The following is a 20,488-nucleotide window of genomic DNA, read 5'->3' as shown; positions in this document are numbered from 1 at the left end:
TTTGGTTTCTTGGTTAGTAGGTGGTTAATTTGTTCATATAGTTATAATTATTCTATGCGTCCAAAAAATAATTTCAGCCTTCATTCTTTTAATTATTTGACTTAGTCTACATATATTAAAAAATTGTTAAGGTAAGGTGATGATGCGAAAACAATATAAATATCTACGTGACATTAGTTTTTTTTTGTTTATTAAATGTAAATGAATTATTAATACTTTAAAAGTAAAATTATGAAGAAAAAAAAACATTATCTAACCTGAAGCAGTAAGCAAATTAAATTGACGCATAATTCAAATCTTCACAACTTCGTGATAGGTTAATAGTAAAATTAAAATTGTCCATTTTTTAAATATATAAACTAAAATGGAATTATTAAATTTATGGAAGACAAAATTATCCATTTTTAGAATATGCGAATAGAGAATTGAACGATTAAAACTATGGACTGCCAAAATTGTCTATTTTTCAAATATATCAAAATTATAATTAAACTATTAAATTTAAAAAAAAACGAACACTACCAAAAATATTAAATTATTTGAAAATTATATTTAAAAACATTCGTTACTTGTAAATTACTACTGGTGATATACATACATACATATATATACATACATATATATATATATATATATATATATATATATATATATATATATATAATTATATTATTACGATTAAACATATTTTTTAAATTAAAATTTTTAAAATGATTCATATTAACTATATTAAACGTTAAAATGAACATTTTTGTCTTTTAATATATTGATGGTATAATAGTGTAAACATTTAATCATACAAAAAAATAATTAATCACATCCTAACTTATAATCACCATTAATATATAATTCACGTATTAATTAATCATAAATTAATAAAAAGAAATAAATATCTACGTGGTCTAAATAATTTATATTTTTAAAAAAATAATTTAATGAGGTTAAATTCACCTTAATCCTAATTCTAATTCATTTGAGAGATGATTTTGAAGATTGAAACTTTTTTCGATCCTTCTTAAAGGATTTCTTAAAGTAAAATTTTTCAAGAATGGATTACAACTGATCCATGAACCATGAGTGAAGTTTAACCTTTAAAATAGAGTTTTTTCACAAATGAACTATCGCTTCAGGTTAGATAATGTTTTTTTTCTTCATAATTTTACTTTTAAAGTACTAATAATTCATTTACATTTAATAAACAAAAAAACTAATGTCACGTAGATATTTATATTGTTTTCGCATCATTATCTTACCTTAACAATTTTTTAATATATGTAGACTAAGTCAAATAATTGAAAGAATGAAGGCTGAAATTATTTTTTAGACGCATATAATAATTATAATTAGGTTTAATTGCTTCCTTTGTCCCCAGTTTGGTTGAATTGTGTCAAATTCATCCTCATTTTTAAAAAAGTTTCATTGTCGTCCTTACGTGGTGTAAAAGTGTCAATTGAATCCAAACATTGAAAAAATTTGTGTCAATTTAGTCATCTCCGTTAAATACACACTAACTCCGTTGAGTGTCTGATTATTTGGCAGTAGAGAAGTAAAACGTGGCAACTGAGTCACAGTAGTGGTAATGACGTGACAATGATATATTTGAGAACATGGAAATAGGTTATTGAATTGGGGAAATTAAAATCAGAATTCATTTAGGGTATTTGTATTTGTGAACGAAAAATAATTAGGGCATTTGAGATATTTGATATAGAGTGTTTCTGAGTTTTGAAAGCAGAACGCGTTTGGTGATTTGGAAGCGTTTGGTGATTTCGAAGTGCGAAGTGGGTTCCATTCGAAGGTCCATTGGAAGGTATGTCTACATTGCTTTCGTTGGGTTTATGGTTGCTTTGGTGTGTGTGTTTGCTTCGTGTGTGTGTTTGCTTTTGTTGTGGTCCCCCATAAACTATTATCTCTGTTTGTTGTTGTCCCCCATTATGGGTGTTGTGTGTGGTCCCCCATTGTAGGTTAAAGTCAATCTTTATGCTGTGTTTAGGGTTTAGTACAAATTTGTTTTAATTGTTTATGGTCTGTTTAAAGTGCTTTGTGGAAGTGTTGTACCCTGATGGGTTGACAGTCGTATCCTGATATGTAAATGTAGTGTTATTTTGGTCAATTAAATGTAGTGTTATTTGGGTAAAGTTAGACTGACATGATTTTTTATATTAGTGTAGGATGCCTAACTGTGATGTCGAAGTGGTCTTTCACCATGGGGGCAAATTTGTGAATGATGGGTCATTTAAATATGAGAATGGTCAAACATCTACTTTAAAAATTGACCCAGATAGATGGAGCTACTTTGAAATTATGTCCATTTTGAAGGAGATGGGCTATATTAATGTTAAAGAGTTGTGGTATTCAGTGGGTGGTGGTACTGTGTTAGAAGGAAGGTTAGAACTATTATCTGATGACAAGGGTGCATGTCATCTGGTCAACCTTGCCATTTTGAATGGTTAATCTCACCTGTATGTTGTACACATGGTGTCAGATCCTGAGTACGTTCATATGTTGGGGGAGGGTGACAGTGATAATCGTGTAGAGGTAGAGTGTGAGGAAGAGTGTGAGAAGGCTGTTTTGGGGGAGGGTGTACAGGCTGACAATGATAATTGTGTGGAGGCAGAGGCTGAGGGAGACACTGATGGGGCTGTTTTGGGGGAGGGTGTAGAGGCTGACAATGATAACATTGTGGAGGCAGAGGTTGTGGGAGAGGATGTTGGGGCTGGTTTGGGGGAGGGTGTAGAGGCTGTTAATGATAACTTTGTGGAGGCAGAGGCTGAGGGAGAGGATGTTGGGGCCGTTTTGGGGGAGGGTGTAGAGGCTGACAGTGATAACTTTGTGGATGCAGAGGCTGAGGGAGAGGATGTTGGGGCTGTTTTGGGGGAGGGTGTAGAGGCTGACAGTGATAATTTTGTGGAGGCAGAGGCTGAGAGAGAGGATGGGGGACATGATGACTACGATGTTAGAAGTTGGAATGGAGATGAAGAGGATGTGTTGAGTGAAGATGATTTCTGTAACCGTAGTGAGGAAGTTGAAGTGGGTGGACCAAGTGGGAAGTGTCCTCCATTACAGCATGTACATGACAGAGGTTTATCTGACAATTCTTGAGAATCTGAAAGTTTAGACAGCCTTGTATTAAGTGATTCATCAAATGATGATAGAGACCGTTATGGAAATTTTGGCATTTTTTCATTGCCCAAAAGTATGGAACACTATAACTGGGAAGTGGGGACATTCTTCAGTGAAAAAAAAGATTTCACAGAAGCAATAAGAAGCTACGGTGTAGAGAATGGTAGGAAATTGAAGGTTTTTAAAAATGATAAAAGAAGAGTTTCTGTTAAATGTTGTGGGGCAAAAGGGAAGTGCCCATGGTACGCATATTGTGCATATAAGGCTGCCCAAAATACATGGCAGTTAAGGAAGATTATAAACAAGCATACCTGCAGTAGAGAATTTAATATGCGTTTAGTGACATCAAAATGGTTAAGTGGGAGGTTAGAGAAGACCATAAAAGAAAATCCAAATATTAATTTGACTAACCTCCAAAACAAAGTTTGTAAGAAATGGAATATTAATGTGTCTCGGTCAACAACCTTTAGGGCAAAGAAAATGGCACACAAGAAAATTGAAGGTGATTTTGAAGAACAATATAAAAGGGTATATGACTATGCCAATGAGCTGCTTAGGTCAAATCCTGGATCAACTGTCAAAGTTAGTGTAGAACCTAATGAGGGGAACCGAGTATTCAAGAGACTTTATGTTTGTTTGAAGGCATGTAAGGTGAGTTTCATATCATGTAGGCCCATTGTAGGTTTGGATGGGTGTTTCTTGAAAGGGAAATATGGCGGTGAATTGTTAACAGCAGTTGGAAGAGATGGTAATGACCAAATGTTACCTTTGGCATATGCTGTTGTGGAGGTGGAGAATAAGGAAACCTGGACTTGGTTTTTGGAATTCTTGATTGATGATCTTGGTGGTGTTGAAAATTGTTCAACGTATACATTTATCTCAGATCAACAAAAAGTAAGTTATATTTCATTGTTTTTTATTATGAGACCTTAGTCTTCCATGTTCATGTTCAGTAAATTTACTTTTATCATTTGATAGGGACTTCTGCCAGCAATACAAGAACTTCTACCTCGTGTTGATCAAAGGTTTTGTGTCCGCCACATATATGCAAATTTTAGGAAAAAATATCCTGGAAAAAATCTGAAACGTCTATTATGGAAGGCAGCATCATCAACCCATCCTCAAGCATGGGAGGCAGTCATGAGAGAAATAAAAGATGTCAATGTAGAGGCCTTTAAGCACTTGATAGCTATTCCACCAAGGTATGTTTTCAAGAGTGTTAGCCATGTCAATTATTTAGAACTGTTTGGTTGTGTTATAAATGTGTGTGTTTTTCTTTATATAGATTTTGGTCAAGGTCAAGGTTTACACCTACAGCTGCTTGTGACACCCTAGTAAACAATATCTCTGAAGCTTTTAATAGTGTGATCTTGGATGCAAGGGCTAAGCCCATCATAACAATGATGGAAGACATTCGTATGTATCTAATGAAGAGATGGGCAAGAAATAGAGAGAAGATAAGGTCATATGAAGGTTCCTTTTGCCCCAAAATTTATAAACGATTTCAAAAGGAATTAAACAACACAAAATATTGGATACCTAGGTATGATTTCATAATATGAAGTTTTATTTGTTTTAATTTCTTTACTTTACTTACTCACTTGAATCCAAATTTCATTTTCCAGCTGGTCAGGATTGAAATTATTTGAAGTGAGACACACTTCCAACATTGGTGACAAGTTTGTTGTTGACATAGATAAAGTGGACTGTAGTTGCAGGAAATGGAGTATAACAGGAATCCCATGCTGTCATGCCCTCACTGCCATGACATTTTTAAACATCAATGGAGAAGACTACATCTCACATTGGTTTACAAAGTCAACCTATGAACAAACATACTTTCCAATGATATATCCAGTCCACGGTGCTCATATGTGGGAAATGACTTCAATGCCTGATGTGTTGCCTCCACCTAAGAGAATTTTGCCTGGTAGACCGAAAAAGAAAAGAAGATTAGAGCCTTGGGAGCTTAAGAAAGATGACACTCAACTAAGACAAGGTGGAACACGTAAGAGATGTGGCATATGTAGAGAGCTTGGACATAAAAGAAATAATTGTCCACAAGCTGCCCAAGCTGCTCCAAGAACTCCAAATGCAACTCAATCCAGTCAAATTACTCAATGCGAGGTTGAACAACCCCAACAAAGTCACCCATCAACAACAGCACCTCAGACAACTTCAACACCAGCTGACCCAACTGCCACAGCACCTTCAAACTGATTTAGAAAGTCATTAGCTATTATTAATATGTATTTTGGTACTTTGTTTCGGCTAGCACCTTTTTTTGGATACAAACTTCAATATGTATTGTGTGCTGATGTATTATTTGATGAAGCAAAGTATTGTGTGTTCAATGAATATGATGTCCAGTTTGAAGCACAGTTTCTGATGAATCTTATATTATTTATTAGTTATTTTCATTTCAAGATAAATGACAACTGCAATATTGTTTGTACTGCATCAAATTTGAATTCAGCTGCATGTCGGATCAAAACTTTCTGCATGTCGGATAAAAACTGGCAGATGAGTTAGTTTCTGTGCGACTTAGAAGGAAATTGGACGCTCGTCGCTCAGGACGCTCGTGGCCAGGACGCTAATCGCCCAACACGCTCGTCACATAGCAAGGGCACGCTTGGTTCATCGCAAGCGGACGCTCGTCGCTCCCTACACGCATAAGAGGACGCTCGTCCAGAGAATATGAAATGGACGCTCGTCAAGACGCTCATCCAGAGAACATCAAGTGGACGCTCGTCGCCCAGGACGCTCGTCGCCAGGACACTCGTCACATAGCAAGGGCACGCTTGGTTCATCGCAAGCGGACGCTCGTCGCTCCCTACACGCATAAGAGGACGCTCGTCCAGAGAATATGACATGGACGCTCGTCAAGAAGCTCATCCAGAGAACATCAAGTGGACGCTCGTCGCCCAGGACGCTCGTCGCCAGGACACTCGTCACATAGCTAGCGCACGCTCGTCGCCAGTATAGTTAAAGAAACTAATTACAATATTAAGAATTGATCAATTTCATGTGTCAATTCAATTAAGAATTCTTTGATCATTTTTTTTATTTTTAGAAAACTTGTATAGGTGTTTTTGACAATAATTTTGGTTTATCAAATGTAATTTGATTATTTAAAAAAATTATAACACTTAGATTTGCAATAAATTATGATTAATTACACTTTTTTTTATTTAAAATGAACATTTTTTTTAAAAGGCTCATGAGTTAATCTTAGCCCACAAGACTTTTGTAGATGTTTTATCCATGTAAACTTTTTATAAGAGACTTTTTGACTCTGAGTTTTTTCGGTTTCAACCCATGTAGATCAGGACCAAATCATGTTAGAAGACCAAATTGACGGGTCTATGTTTTTTCAAGAATGGTTAAAGCTTACCCATGAATTATGAGTCAAGTTGATATAATATGTTTTATATAATTAATTGAAATTTCTTTGCATTAATACCTTAAAAGGAAAATAACTTTTATTGTACTAATCTATTATTTAAATTGGAGTGCAACGCTAAAAATGTATGAGAAGAACCAACTACTTTTTATTAATTCATTTAAATAACATAATAGAAAAAAAGTATCAATACTTCTATACGTCGTTATTATTATTATTATTACTTAGATGATTTCGACCTAACAACTAAGAATATAATAAATTCAAACATCTATTTCTTCTCTTAAAATTAAAAAAGACAAATATACTTTTGGTAGCTATTGACATCATATAGTATATACTCTAAATCAATGGCCAGTATCACATTAGATAGCCACTGGACAAAATTTACTTTCGTACACAGTAGAAAGGAACTATCACAAATAGAAATGATTTTCATTGGAATTAACACATATATGTCGATGAATTGACTCTTTGTTACCTAACAAATACATATCCTTATATATTTTATTCACCAAAAAATTTATTAGTTTATTTACATAATAATAAATAATAATAATAATAATAATATTATTGTTATTATTATTATTTTATGTACATTCAAACTTCTAAAAGAAAACATGAGATATTACGATAGTCATATATATTTTTAACTTATTTCATATTTTTTTCTTCTCTTTTGTTCATTTTCATCGATCCCTCTTTTGAGCTATGTGTACTTTCTTTTTTCCACTCTCATTGCAATTGTTTTTAATGTGCTTTTGATTTTTATGGATTTTATTTTTAGTCAAGAAAGTTATCTATAAATGTGACATTGAGGTTTACTTTACATAAGGAAATTGAAATCATTTTCAAATTAATCAAAATTAAGATGATAAATTAATGATTTTTTATATGGTATATAATTTTGTTACTTTTAATCTAATCTAAGATTTAGATTTACACTTAAATTATTCTCAACAATTTTTATATTTAAATTTTTTTAGCATTTTTGAAAGGGATTTTAAATGTGTTTGTTGAAATTTTATATTAAATAAATTGATATGATTTAGATAGTAGAAATCTTATCATAATTATTTAAAATTTATTATTTGTTAAAATATATTATATTAATATCCATTGTCAGATCTTATGAAACCATCATTAATATTTAATTCGTAGTATGTTTAAGAAAATGTATTTTGATTCACGTTAATAAATAAGACGAATTAACACTATATAAATAACATGAATCTGCACTTTACAAACTATTCTTATAAAATGAAATAGGTATACTCTTTAAAAGTGGTTCAGATTCATTTTTATGATTGGTTTGGAAGGGAAAGTCTACTTTGCCTCAGGGACAACGTTCAAACAGGATGGAAAAAAAATGCTTATACCAAACAATAATGCTACATTAGTAGTCCACAGCGACGGCTAAGAATTAAAGTTTTGATCTTTTAAGTTGTTCCTTTGCCACATATCTTCCTAGAGCTGAATCATTACTTAACCTAGAAGTTTCTCAGGTAAATTTCTAAGAATATGCATCCGAAATGATTTCTGTATGGAAGCATCCTTTTACGTTTTGAGAAAACCAAAAAGTATCACTGTATAGTTCCAAAGATTCTTAAATTATATCTTATTATTTGATTAATACTATAATATTGTAATTTAATATTCCTAGTGATTCATGATTTAGACTTAGGTGGGGATATGTCTTGATGAGAAAGAAAAGGGTCTCAGTCTCATCCTTTATTATTTATACCTGGTTGTGGCACTCTTGGTGACTCTGTCTAGCTTTGAAATTGTAGCATAAACCACAACCCATTCATTTCACCATGAGACCTTCTGTGGGGAGTTTCTCTTCCTCCTTCACAAATGTTCGTTCTGCCTCCTCATGGTTCGAGTTGTATGCAGCTTTCTCCACATTCATCATGCTTCTAAGAAGCGCAATCAACGATCTCATACCCCAACAAGTTCGCTCTTTCGTACACTCCAAACTGAAAGCTTTCTTCTCAAACCGTCAAAAAAGCAACGTTGTCTCACTTCAGGTTACTGAACTTTGGGATGGCCACACCAACCAACTCTTCCAAGCCGTCCAAGAGTATCTCCCGGCTAGGATCACCCACTCTTACAAATCCCTCAAGGTTGGGAAAATTTCAAAGCACAAGAACATAGTAATGGCAGTGGATGGAAATCAGGACGTGGTGGATGAATTTGAAGGCATCAAGCTCAAATGGAAGCTGGTTGAACAAAACTCCCAAAAAGAATCTGATAATCGTGATCCTCTTCGTCCTCGCAAGTTACCTAGTTTCCAGAGGGAGTCCTTTACTCTAACCTTCGATGAGAAGCATAGAGATGTGGTCATGAACAAGTATCTCGAGCACGTTCTGAACGAATACCAGGAGATGCAAGCAAAGCAGAGAACCATCAAGATCCATTCCATTGGTGGTGGAAGATGTTGGCAGAAAAGCGACTTGACTCATCCGGCGTCGTTCCAGTCGCTTGCATTGGATCCAGAGCAAAAACAGGGAATCATTGATGATTTGGACCGGTTTTTGCGGAGGAAGGAGCTGTACAAGAAGGTGGGGAAGCCTTGGAAACGTGGCTACCTCTTGTATGGTCCCCCAGGAACAGGAAAATCTAGCCTTATTGCTGCCATGGCCGACCACTTGAAGTTTGATGTGTATGATCTGGAACTAACCTCTGTGTTTTCTAACTCAGACCTCATGCGGACCCTGAAGGAGACAGCTAACCGCTCCATCATCGTCATCGAAGACATTGACTGCAACAGAGAGGTGCATGTTCGACCAACACCAAAAGCCTTTTCAGATTCCGATTCAGACGATGACCACAAGCATGTCAATGTTCGTTTTCTAAATCAGCACCTTTCCCTTTTTATTTTCTACAAAATTTAAAAGTTTCTCCAACCTCTCTTTTTTTTGTTCAGAAAATAACTGACTAACTATCATTGCGTAGATTAAGACAAGCAGGTTTACTCTGTCGGGTCTGCTTAACTACATGGATGGGTTATGGTCGAGTGGAGGAGAGGAGCGGATTTTGATCTTTACCACCAACCACAGAGAAAGAATCGACCCTGCGTTGCTGCGCCCTGGTCGTATGGACATGCACATTCACTTGTCCTTCCTCGGAAGCAAGGCATTTCGAATTCTAGCTTCCAATTACTTAGGCGTTGAAGGAGATCATCCACTTTTTGAACAAATTGATGATCTGTTGGAGAAAATAGATGTCACCCCTGCAGTGGTAGCGGAGCAACTAATGAGACACGAGGATCCTGACGTTTGTTTGGAAGCACTTGTTCAATTTCTCAAACAAAAGACCAAGGAAGCCAAATTTTAGACTAGTCATGTTTTAGAGTCTTCTCAACTGTATCATCACTCGGATAAGATGCAGAACAAAAACCAGTATCTTTTTGTTCTGTAGTGTTTTAGATGGGTAATTGTGTGTCTAGAACAGTGGTAAAATTCAATGCCGAAAACGATTTCGAGATTCTAAATCTATGATAACTTTTAGACTTATGCATAAAGTACGACACTAGTTTTGCTGGGAAGTTTATATTTTACAAAGAGTTAAGAGAACATGCCGTAGAATCTTGGTTTGGTAGGTTCAAAACAAAATTATGAGCCAACAAGACTAATTAAAAATAGGGAATTATGATTATTCTCACACGCTGGGGTTACTCATACTCTACAATCGCGCTTTTACTACTTCTAATTTGCTTTACAACTTCCTTTAAAGTAAGATGTTTCGTTACATTGTGGTTCTTATGAGCCATGTTTAGACTGATATTTAATATGTTAATGGGGAATATGAGATGTAAAATATTGTTATTTGAAGACGTGTTTAGCACTTGGATATTTTGAATTGCTGTTTTGGTACCATGTTACTGGTTGAAGAAAGATCCAATAATAGTTGTCCCTAATTTTTTCTTATTTGGAGGTGATACCGAGTGACTGACTCTTGCAGATCATGATGTTTATTTAGGTATTACAAAAGGCAAAGTTTCTTGTTATCATTTTGTCTCCTTTCGTTTGTTTGTATATCGTGACTACTGCTTTTAAAGTATGTTCCGACGCTATATCAAAACCCTGTTTTTTCTTTTTAATGTATCAGTCTTAAACCTTTTCAAATTCTCTCGTTTCGCATAACCTGTCTTTCTGAAAGATCCATGACAAGGGAAAATCTGTAGCTGGAGGAGTGTGTCATCATCACGTGTCAACAGGTGTTTCGTCTTCAAGCCTGGTGTCGACCTCCATTTTCGTGAGATGGAGAATATGTGTGTCTTGGGATATAAAGAGGTCTTGTGGTGAAATCTGTTGTAAAACACACATGCTTGTTTTTTGTGTTATGGTGCGTAAGAAATAAGCATACATATTTATTTGTTAATGTGAAATCAACAAAACACCGTGCTCATCTTTAATTCATTTCATCAATTAATGATGGATACACATTACATGGACAGAAAAACAAAAGAACAAGTATATTACGGACTTCATTTTTATAACTTTTATTTTATATATTTATGTAATAAATACTTCGTAGGATGAATTAACAAGATATTACTCTCAAGAACCTATGTTGCTTGAATACAGTGGGCAGTGTCCGTTGTTTGGACAACTATACACAATTACATGTACGTACATATATTGTTCATTTACCGATACCAGCAATCACACAGTGCTACCCTTTCATTTCAACGAGAGTCTGAAGTTTTGGATAGAAAATGTAGCTAGCTAGCCTCTTAGCAACTGATTAAAAGTAAGAAAAGCCCGAAGCCTACATCAGCGATTTTAGTTTGCGGAGACAAGTAGTAGTAGCTGCAACAACCTTATTCGACCATATATCTTGGACCAGGAGACTAAAAACTACGCTCTCTTCTCATTCTCCTTGTCCTTCTTTGAGTCACACCAATGTTGCTCTTGCTAATGCCGACACCTGGTTTTTGCTTGCAACCAACCTTGCGCCTTTTGGAAGGTTGTGGTTTCTCAGGACCATAGTTCTCGCAAACATCACCCTCCATCTTCTTTCTCTTCAGTAGCTTCACGAATGCTTCAAGTGTGGCCTCCGCGTCCTCGTTCTTCATCAATTCCTCTGCCACTTGCGCTGGGGTTATCTGTATGTCCTCTATCAACCCCTCTATCTCTCCAAAGAGGGGATGTTCAGAGGGAGTTTCCAAGTAGTTTGAGGCCAAAAGCTTGAAGCCTTGGTAGGAGCAATAGGACATGTGAATGTGCATGTCCATTCTTCCGGGCCGCAACAGTGCTGGGTCTAGTCTCTCTTTGTGGTTGGTGGTGAATATGATTATTCTCTCGTCTCCACAACTGGACCATAGCCCATCAATGAAGTTTAGTAACCCCGACAAAGTCAACTGCATCCATCCATCAGATTCTCTGTCAGCCTATCATCAATTTGACTTTACAAACTTTAACAATCACAACAACAACATTGAACTTCATAAACGATAGTGTACGTGCACGTTCTTTTTTTACTGTCAGAAATTATCAGGTTAAGTGCATAACAATTTGAACTTGTAATCTAAACGCAAAATTCTATTTTATTTCAGTTGACCAACTCATTCAGATGATAGTAAAAAAAATTATAAGTTCAGATATGTTGACTGTCAAATCCATGAAAACAAAACTGTCTGAATAGTGGGAGAGTCAAAGAAAATGGAAAATGTTATTATTGTCACATAAAATACATATGATGTTAGATCATAGAAGTTATTTCAGTTATGTTCATTGTGAGTTAGTTATGTACACATGTTTCAGTTAGGGGATGTATCCGGGAAAGTATCCGTAAATAGGGATGCAGTAGCCTGTGAACTCATATACATGCTAAATAGAACAGAGAATTTTTCACCCTGTGTGTGGAGTGACAGGTAACGACAAAAATTAGCATATATAGCAAGCAAGCAGTGATATAATAATAAAATAGGACATATGTAGAAAAATTAGAATGTAAAAGAGGAGTTTGAAAAGTAGATGTGAGTAACATAATCTTGCTTTCATAGGTGGAAAGATGCTAAATTTACTTAAAAATTGGATAACATGTTGTAGAATAAAAAAGTAGCGCACGCGGCGGGTTAAAGAAAATTGAAGGCGACAGTAACAGTGTTGCTTTTTATACATGGATGGTTTTAATTGTGATGAAAATAAGCAATGTAAAATATTCCGTAACATGTCCTACCAAATTAACAGAGAATAAAATATGACAGCAACATGAGTCCATAATAGAAGCTTTACACGGAAGATCGTCTTGTGTGGCATCCACCATCCAATGACATTTAACAACGACATTCGAACCACAGGTACTTGTACTCTTTCTCTCGCTAATTGTCAAACACAAAACAACAAAAAAGAGGAAAAGAAAAATGAAATGGCCGAACGAATTGCGTGGATTGACAGTGAAATGCCCATTTTTGATCCTTTGGAATTGAAAGTGGCATTTGGACGATGTGGCAAATGCTTTGGATGGTTTTAATTTAACTTCTTCATTCACTGATAGTCTTTAAATTACCATCAACACCCAATTACTAAACTGCACGGTAGTCCCCACTAACCAATTCAGGGCGTGCTTTTATAAACGGCATGTTTCCACTAGCAAGAGAAATGATAGAAAAAGGTTTCCACTCCAATGAGAAAATGAGTCTAATAACACATGGTAAAGCAGTGAACCTGTCCTGTCAAATTCTATAACTCTATCTATTGTTGCATTCTACACACTTAGATCAGAACCCACGTGGTCGGCTTGCGTTTTGGAAAACAACCATTTTTGGCCAAGAATTCCCCTTTGGTGCTTTTGGTAAATGTAGCAAAAGGAACACAACGATTCGCATTTTCTTACGAGGTCGACCAGACTACTTCTCTCTTTATTCTTTTTAACTACAAATTTCACCTTTTTATTTATCTTTGTTTACTTGAATGTATTTGAAAATTGAAAAGAGTGATAGAGTAAATTTATTTTGTTGCTTATTTGAGTTAGAATAAATTTAAAAACAACTTTTATGAAAATTAATATAAAATTTGATTAATTTGCCATATTAAAAAAATATTTTTTCAAATTCAATTCATCTTCAAATTCACTCGAATAAAAAAAAATATTTTTAAATTCTCTAAAATCCACAATAAAGCTTCCTAAAAAATTTAAAAACAACAACTAATATGATATGATAAGTATTAGCCACTGTGACATGAATACTGGTTCAAGAAATCCATATTTTTTCTGTCTACAAACATCATAACTTTTTATTCCGTTAAAAATCACAATTAGCAGCATAATTTTTAAGACATTAATTATAGAAATCAACCGGTGGATGGCATTTTTAGATAAGTGCCTAAATTAATCTGTTTTAATTCATTGAATACAATGATGAGAAAATCCAAATGTATTAATTGCAGGATAAGAGAGAGGTGAAAGTAGAATGAATGAAAGGGAGGATATGATAATAGAGAGTAGAAAAGTAAGAAAGAAATACTAACCTGTACGTCAGTTTGTTTACGTCCATCTCCATGGCGGCGCTCTGGGAGATCCACACTGCAATCAATGTCTTCAATGACCAAGATGGACCTGTTAGCGGTGGCGAGAAGAAGCTTTCTGAGGTCGGAATCCCTTACAATGTTCCCGAGTTGGAGGTCAAAGATGTCAAATTTCAAGTAATTGGCCATGGCAGCGATCAAGCTGGATTTGCCAGTCCCAGGAGGGCCATAGAGCAAGTAGCCACGTTTCCATGCCCTCCCTACTCTCTTGTAAAACTCCCTCCTTTTGACGAACCTGTCCAAGTCCTCTATCACCGCATTCTTCAGGTCCGGCTCCATCGCCAGCGTCTCAAACGTGGAAGGATGCTCCAGGTTTATGGAGTCCCATTTGACCCCGCTGAAACAGTAGGAAGTGTTGAGCGTGTGCATCTTCAGCACGCGTTCCTCGTCTTTCATCTCCTTCGCCTTCTCCAGGATGAAGGGCAGATAGCAGTCCAGCACCATTTCCTTGTGTTTCTTCGGGAAGCTGAGCTCGAACGACCGCTTTTCGGATCTTACGGAGATGTTGCTGTTGGTGTGGTCGTTGGGGTTGTTCTTCTCGGACTCGGCACAGATGAATCTCCACTTGAAGAAGGCGCCGTTGAAGCAGTCCACCACCTTCTCACCCTTTTCTAAGCGAATGGTTAGTTTCTTCTCCTTGGGGCTCTTGCTGATCTTGAGCCTCTCGTTTTCGGGGCTGACGCGGGTGGAGAGGTAAGCCTCCGCGGCGTCGTAGACTTGGTTACGGGCTATGCCGGTGGACTCTTCGATGATGAGGGTGAGGGTAGGGGAGCGAGGCCTGATGAGGTAGCGGAAGGTGTTGAAAAGGTAGCCGCGGATTGGGTGGGGAATGAGCTCGTTGGCCATGGAACGCAGCAGCATGATAGAGGCTGTCATGGAGGCGTAGGCTGAGAAGATTGAGGAGGGAGAAGGCATGTCTCTTGGGGAAAACATGGTGGTATGCGGTGGCTATGGCTAATGCTATACAGAAACTAATCACACACTACTCAGAGTTGGTAGAGCAGAGAGAGAAGAGGGACATATATAGAGTATGTTGGGCTTAGAAATGTTATGTGTTTGGTGATCACAGCTATGGGTTTTGATTGGGAAGCAGAAGGTGCATGTATGTGTGGAAATCCTACTGTGCATGTCTTTTCCTTTCCTTTTTCTTTTTATTTTCATTTCAACAAATATCTGTGTGGTGTGTTTTTTCTCTCTCGTATAACGCTTATAGATGTATGTATGTGACTCACCCCGGCCTACACTTATCTCCTTTCATTAAGAAAAAAATTGAATAAAATTAACGAAAGTGAGACAAATCTCATTAATATATACTCTAAGACTCTAATATCATATCGTTTATAGAATGATATAACTCTAATATCATATCGTTTAAAGAATAATTATGATGTATTATTTTAAATAATAGAATAATATATATATATATATATATATATATATATATATATATATATAAATATCCTATAATTCTCTATTTATTAAAGGAATGACAATTGCATAAATGTGCACAAAATATAATAATGTCTAAATTATAGTCAATACAATATTGGATTACCTAATATTTACTAATAGAATATTTGATATATTTTAACATCCTCACCCAAGTTGGTGCATAGATATCACACATTCCCAACTTGAATATAGACTCATTAAACAAGTTTCTTGACGTTCCTTTGGTGAGAACATCAGCCAATTGTAATTATGATCTCGTGTCCTTAAAGAAAACTGTGAGCTGCAAAAGTAATAGTGTCAATCACACCAATAATCCTTAGTAACTCGTGCATGAAAATAGTAACATTGAGGAGGTGAATGAAGGAGAAAGTGAAAGAAGAGAAAAACGAACTGAGAGAAAAATAAGATTCAAAAAAGGATGAAAATGACCTAAAGTAGTAATGGTAGCTTAACAATCAATTAGCAAGAAAAATAAAAAAAATAATAAAAAAGAGGAAGAAAGAGACGAAATAATTTATTTTATCGTTTGATGTTATCTATAAATATTTACTTTAAGTACATTTCTTAACGAATTTTTTATGGTCAATACTTATAAGTAAATGTTTGCATTGATCGAGTTGATTGATAAATTTAATTCACCGATAAATTTATGTTTGTTGATCCAAGTGATTTATATCAAATGTGTGTTATCAATAGTAATTTTATGATTTTTAAAGTGATTGTTGAAATAATATTTTGTATAATTATATGTAATAAATTGTATATTTTTTATAATTTGAGTGTGTTTTAACGATGAAATAAAATTGTCAAGAAAGCAGGTCATGTACAACTCAATATTACTACTTTCATAATCAACGTTTTAGTTTGAATGATTTGACTAAAATTTCAGAACTTTAAATAACTAAATATCTTCATTTTAAAATAAAAAAGTTATAAATAAAATAATCAAAAGCATGTTGTAACTTTATCTTTCCTTATTTTATTATTTAGAATAGAATGAATCTTTCTCAAACACTATCTTCGTAACGCGACACTCTTGAAGTTTCTAACTATCAAACTAATTTTAAAAGCCTTGAAAATGATTTAATCGATATTTTTTTGACAGCAAACCCAACCTGAGAATATTTTTAGTAAATCTATCTGATTTCACAATCAACCTTAACCAGTCATAAACACTAGCTCGTCATTGATTTTGTCTAGCTATCTTCCAGTTCATATTTTCTTCCGGTTCTACAGTTGTAATGGAAATATTTCTTAAAATACAGAATTAAAATGAGAATTGTGACATCCCCAAAATATACGACATGTATATATAATAAAGACGTCATTCAGTTATAAGATTGGAAAGCAGTTAGAGACATAAGGCAGACTATATGAGTTACAGTCATCCAAAATAAAATCAGAGTTGGTCTCTTAAACACAGAGGACCACTGAAAATTTTCTCCAGAGTAGTTCTACAAATCAAAAGCCTAAGCATACTAAGCTGCAACATCACCGTCTTCCAGTGCTTGCTCCACACATACCTCTTCTTCATCTGCTCACATCCAATTGGATGATCATTGCAAAAGAAAACACATACAACATGCACAAACACAAGCAAGCAAGGGTGAGCTAGATATAAAAAAAAACATGTTATACAGATAGCACAGTTAATTCATGTTATCATACATAGATTCATATAAAAGAACAATTAAGCCATACTCATTAAACCATAGTTCACACACTCACACGACATGTAAAAGTTCATCAATCATGGTAAATTGGCATTACAAAACTTGTTACTTTATACCCCGACCTGTTACTTTATAGACCGACTCGTCCGGACTAGAATGATTACCGAGCTATGGCGGGTCATGCACTCGTTGTGGCTTTATGAAACTTGGGCACTACCGCCCTGGCACTACCGCCTTGTGAAACTTGGGCACTACCGCCCGGTGGAACTTTGGGCACTACCGCCCGGCCACAGTCACGAGGTTAATCCGTTATCACTCACCTTGGATCATATGGAAGCATCCAAGACTAGGACCTCCTGCTACTCCTCACCACATGTTCAATCCTCTCTACATGAGAAGAAAGACCATTGGAGTTTCAGGATGACCCCCAAAACTGAGCTACCATGTAATCATTCTATACAACCCCAAAACACCACCATGTATCCTCTCCTTGAGGATCATGGAATTACGTCCATCCATCATACTTTTCAGAAACCACATACTTTCACTTTTACATTGCTTACAAACATAGATATAATACTAATTATACTTCAAAAGACCACAAACAACTTAACAAGTCATAAAAAATCACACGAAACCATTCCCTGTACATTAATAGGCAATAACAGTCCAAGAAGAACCACTAAACAACACAGAACCCCTTAAACTCATACTTAGACAAAGAAAACAACTTTGAAACCATCACCAACAGTTCCGGAAAGGTCCAAAACCCCTAAAACGAACTAAAGAACATCCGAAACGGACATCCGGAACTCCCAAAACATCAAAAACACCGAAAACACTCAATCTGTCACACATAATTCGCACAGCGCACCCCCCTTGGTGCGCTGAGCGAATTTCCCTGACGGGAAAGTGTTTTTCAGCTAAAATTCGCATAGCGCACCACCCTTGATGCGCTGGGCGAATTTTCCTGACAAAGGGACATCTAAAATTCGCATAGCGCACCCTATTTCGCATGGCGAATTAATTCGCAGCATACATCACACCTCAAACCTCTCGCTATGCACCCCACTCGCTCTTCGAATTAAATGGGCAGTGATCCCAGACAACCACCAGTCGCATAGCGACAGGATTCATCATGGCGAGTCCATAAACAGTGAGCATCAACCTCTGATAATTCGCACAGCGCACCAACTCGCACAGCGAATTACCAAGACAGTGAGCACCCCTCTACAGGGTCTCGCTATGCGAGACAACTCGCATAGCGACACTGCATAATCTGCAGAACGTGAATTCTGCAGAATCACACACTCACACTAATCCTTACCACTTCCAGTTATTTCCCCAACTTCTAACCCTCCTAATTCTTGTATCACGCCTAATTAAACTTGTCTAGATGATTATAAACGTTCTTAGCATGATTCTAAAGTGATTACTACCAAGTTTTTCAACTTAAATTTCCAAGTTCATCAACCCAAGGACCCAATTTTGATTCTACCATTTTAAACACGACTAAGACAGGATTTCCACCTCAACCACATCTCCCTAACCCAATTGGTCATCGGAGAAGAATCAGATGTCTGAACGCATCAGTCTCACCTTCGACGCCAGCACATATGACTAGTCACAACTGACTGGACCAGGCCAGGGCTGCTCTATGATCAGGGATGTGCCAACTCAGGTTTTTAAGATTCTTCTATCCTACCAACACAGTGCTCTCAACCTGTCCCAATTTACCACTCTACACTATCTCAGTACTTCAATCACACTCCCAATCATAGTAACTAAAATTCCTACCTCAGTTTACTTAGTCCCTCCCAAAATGACCATCATAACAGTATTAACGCTCTCCATCATATTTAATCACTACCACATGGTTAACCCCAAATTCAGTCACAACCTCAATTCATGGTTCACACAACATTCACATACAAGGCAGTGTCATATAACATAATTTACAGTTTCACATAAGAACATGTCAGTACATATTATTCTACACATTCAATCTTAAAACTCAACTTTAACAGCACAACAGTTCAGATTTCAACACACATACACCTCATACAATAAAATCAGAAGAAAACATCTAGCTCCCCTTACCTCAGAGTCGAACTACCAAGCTCATAGGAACACTCCTTTACGGTGTTTCACCAAATGAGAACTCAACCAAACCCTACAAACCACCAAGGTGGTGACAGTAACAGCTCTTAGAGCTTGATTTAACAAACAAAAATTATAACAAAACCCCCTAGTAACATACAACCAGTAGCATTTCATGTTCTAGGTTTTAGAATGGAGACAGAGAAGGGAAAAGTTGACTCACCGGTCCAATCGAAAATGCGATCGGTTCAAAAGGAAGCCTTCGGTGAGATGAACGTCTGAGCACCCTCCAACTCAAGATTGAAAGGTTCAAAGAGCTGGAAATTTAGAGAGAAGGCAGAGAGAGTTTAGGGCATGAGAGTTTTAGAGAGAAGGAGAAATGAAGTTCAGGAGAAGAAAATGAGTTCTGAAGAGCCCCTCCTAAGGTCAAGTTGGCCTTAGTTTGATGGGCCTGGCTGCCCCACATAAGGCCCAAAGGCCCCTTTATAAATTTACAGGCCCTTACAAGAATCACAATATTAAATTGTTTTACTGGTAAAAGATCCGTAGTGTATATAGTTTTGTACTATATGTGTAGTATATAAAGTATAAATTCTATGATTATTGTGGATAACTAAAAAGTTTATACTTATATTAAAATCTCTTAACTGTTCTATCATATTATATATGTGATAACTCCTCTTCTATAATTCCTTGCTATATTTTTTTGGACGTTAAAAATAGATGGAAATGTTGCGTAATCAAAATTAGAAGAATTACCTTTTTGATTTCTCATATTTATAGAAATAGTTTTGCATAACTTCTCCTTTATTCGGTGAGATTGGAAATGGGTTGAAGATTAAGTTATTCGGCAATATCAAAATATCTTCTTTTGGAAAATTATAATTTGACAATTATTTAATGTGGAATTGACAACTATTTATAATAATATAACAATGATAACATTTGAATTAACAAATGATATTTTTATAAATAATTAAATAAGTAGTTGTATGTGTGATATGAATAGTGAGTATATCACTAGTGTATTTCGTTCCACGTTGTGAAGTCACGTGTTAAGCACGATATACTGATGATTTTATTCATTAGAACAATGTTTATGTAAAACGAAAGACAGACCCAATGGAAGAAAAGAAATCTAAATGAGGTGGAAAAGATTTCGGGAGGAACTATATTCGCACTTTGTCCTTTTTATAAGA

General features: G+C 35.8%; 3 protein-coding genes and 1 long non-coding RNA gene across 5 annotated transcripts; 2 read left to right on the top strand and 2 right to left on the bottom strand.

Annotated features, from left to right (window-relative positions):
• The first annotated feature begins 3,754 nt into the window (after positions 1-3,754).
• On the top strand, positions 3,755-5,452 carry LOC148192055 (uncharacterized). Its single transcript, XM_088099904.1, has 4 exons — positions 3,755-4,017; positions 4,102-4,325; positions 4,409-4,666; positions 4,749-5,452. Exons 1-4 carry the CDS (start codon positions 3,883-3,885, stop codon positions 5,341-5,343), a joined length of 1,212 nt encoding a protein of 403 aa, XP_087956030.1. The 5' UTR covers positions 3,755-3,882; the 3' UTR covers positions 5,344-5,452.
• Positions 5,453-8,221: 2,769 nt separating this feature from the next.
• LOC148192054 (AAA-ATPase At3g50940-like) lies at positions 8,222-10,015 on the top strand. The gene is made up of 2 exons (XM_088100184.1): positions 8,222-9,372; positions 9,485-10,015. Exons 1-2 carry the CDS (start codon positions 8,344-8,346, stop codon positions 9,863-9,865), a joined length of 1,410 nt encoding a protein of 469 aa, XP_087956310.1. The 5' UTR covers positions 8,222-8,343; the 3' UTR covers positions 9,866-10,015.
• A 904-nt stretch (positions 10,016-10,919) lies between these two features.
• On the bottom strand, positions 10,920-15,119 carry LOC148192053 (AAA-ATPase At5g17760-like). Of its 2 annotated transcripts, none has more exons than XM_088101084.1 (2): positions 14,008-15,119; positions 10,920-11,924 (listed from the first exon to the last, which is right to left on the bottom strand). In XM_088101084.1, the coding sequence occupies exons 1-2, from the start codon at positions 14,995-14,997 to the stop codon at positions 11,385-11,387; spliced, it is 1,530 nt and encodes a 509-aa protein (XP_087957210.1). In that variant the 5' UTR covers positions 14,998-15,119; the 3' UTR covers positions 10,920-11,384. The 2 variants fall into 2 exon arrangements, with proteins under 2 accessions (XP_087957210.1, XP_087957211.1); XM_088101085.1 differs by having other exon boundaries at positions 10,920-11,894; positions 14,008-15,118.
• A 1,829-nt stretch (positions 15,120-16,948) lies between these two features.
• Positions 16,949-19,639, bottom strand: LOC148192052 (uncharacterized). Its single transcript, XR_015782611.1, has 3 exons — positions 19,513-19,639; positions 19,290-19,362; positions 16,949-17,050 (listed from the first exon to the last, which is right to left on the bottom strand). It is a non-coding gene; the product is annotated as an uncharacterized LOC148192052 (long non-coding RNA).
• Between the last annotated feature and the right edge of the window lie 849 nt (positions 19,640-20,488).

This window comes from Vigna umbellata, chromosome 10 (genome assembly GCF_029865625.1).
Source record: "Vigna umbellata cultivar VRB3 chromosome 10, Vumbellata_1.0, whole genome shotgun sequence".
NCBI lineage: Eukaryota > Viridiplantae > Streptophyta > Magnoliopsida > Fabales > Fabaceae > Vigna > Vigna umbellata.
Note: the sequence above shows the minus strand (reverse complement) of the source record. Positions and strands in the feature narration are given on the sequence as shown.